The sequence below is a fragment of the Lactuca virosa genome, chromosome 4 (assembly GCF_052849685.1).
Source record: "Lactuca virosa cultivar CGN04683 chromosome 4, Lactuca_virosa_CGN04683_v6, whole genome shotgun sequence".
In the NCBI taxonomy this organism is placed as follows: Eukaryota; Viridiplantae; Streptophyta; class Magnoliopsida; order Asterales; family Asteraceae; genus Lactuca; species Lactuca virosa.
The window spans coordinates 253995561-253997447 of NC_136429.1; the positions used below are offsets into that span (position 1 = coordinate 253995561).

The 1887-nt window shown below is 34.3% G+C and overlaps 1 protein-coding gene across 1 annotated transcript; it reads right to left on the reverse strand.

Moving 5' to 3' along the window:
* Positions 1-581: 581 nt before the first annotated feature.
* LOC145105815 (uncharacterized) lies at positions 582-1471 on the reverse strand. The gene is made up of 2 exons (XM_079042896.1): positions 1421-1471; positions 582-953 (listed from the first exon to the last, which is right to left on the reverse strand). Exons 1-2 carry the CDS (start codon positions 1469-1471, stop codon positions 582-584), a joined length of 423 nt encoding a protein of 140 aa, XP_078899022.1.
* Positions 1472-1887: the final 416 nt, after the last annotated feature.

Below are 1887 nucleotides of genomic sequence, written 5' to 3' on the forward strand. Positions count from 1 at the left end.
GAGGGGCAGTACTAAAATCTCGGCACAATCTTTATTCATATAAAGAAAGACTATATATATATATATATATATATATATATATATATATATATATATATATATATATATATATATATAGCCTTTGAAATAACGTGCAAGGTAGAAAGTAGGCATCAAAATACTGCTACACCTAAAGATCCATTCCATCTAATGACCCATTCTTCTAACTCCATAGAATTGGTCAACCTACAGTACCATTTCTAAATAATAAAACTATTAACTAGAGGATAAAATATAAACCCATAAATACTTTATTAATCTCAATCTTTCGGCATCAAGATTATACCCAACAGTCACCCCCTAATCTTGTATCAAATCGACTTCGTTTTCCTTGTCTTTCCATTTTGTAAACTCGTTTGCAAAGTTTCCATACTCTCTACAATCATTGCATCTAAACCCGCTCTTATCGCATCGACCCGAACCACTTCCATGTCCTCTTTCACCTCTACCGAATCCTCTTACTCTACCTTTTCCTCATCCTCATTACTTATCTTTATACCCACTACTCTGGAACCTGTTAACAAGAGTTTTCCTTGCTCTTCTCACATTTCATCATGACTTTTGAGCCTATCTTCATAGGCTTTTATCCTTCCTACAACTTCTTCAAGTGGCATACTTTCAAGATCAGAGTATTTCTCAATAGAAGCTACAATTGGCAAATACTTTTTTGGAACATAATTAAGAAACTTTTTAACAATCACTTCTTCATCAAGACATGAACCAAGAATTTTAAACTTCTCAACTATAGCACTTATCTTTCCTGGAAAATCATTTATTGTCTCGTCATCCTTCATCTTTAGCCTCTCCAACTCACCCATTAATGTTTGCAACCTTGCCTTTTGCACCCGTTCGGTACCTAAGTACTGAATCTTAATGGAGTCCCAAGCATCTTTTGCATCTTTGTATTTAGCTACCTACAAAAGAACATCTTCTGGGAGAGTGGGATAAATTAAAGCTTTTGTAGTATAATTCCTTTTCTCGTCCTCATCCTCTCCAAGTACAGTCTTCCAAAAGCCATGTGCTCTCAACACAGTTTCAACCAAGATTAACCATGAAGTGTAATTGGTTTCAGTCAATTTAGGGCACTAAAGTGTGACATTACCTTGCTCACGAACCGTTGATGTACATGTACTTTCTACCATTTTCTTGCTGAAATTTTGAGTTAAAAAAACGGGATTTGATCTCGTTTTTTATTCTTCTTCCCGCTTGCTACCTGCTTTTTTTTGCTACTTCTTTATTTTCTTCTTTCTTCTTGCTACATGCTTTCTTGCTTACTTTCATATTAATTCTTACTACTTGTGTTTCGTTTCTTGCTTTCTTGCTACTTGCATGTTGTTTCTTGCTGCAGATCAATCGATCTTCATATCACCAAATGTGATACCTTGTTGCTTGCTTTAATCCTCTTTTCTTGTTGTGAACCAGGTATGAGCATGGTGCTCTGATACCAAATATTGGGTGTAAACCTGCAACCTCTTTGTTGAATATACACACACAGACAAAAACAAAAGAAAGAAAGAGACCTTTCTTTTTAAATGAAAGAGAGGGGAAGTACTAAAATCTATGCACAGTCTTTATTCATATAAAGAAAGACTATATATATAGCCTTTGAAATAATGTTCAAGCTGGAAAGTAGGCATCAAACTACTGCTACACCTAAAGATCTGTTACATCTATTGACCCATTCTTCTAACTCTATAGAATTGGTCAAACTATAGTAGCATTTCTAAATAATAATACTATTAACTGGAGTATAAAATATAAACCCATAAATACTTTATTAATCTCAATCTTCCGGCATCAAGATAATACCCAATACTAAATTGGAATCCATCAAACTTAGTGCGCCAC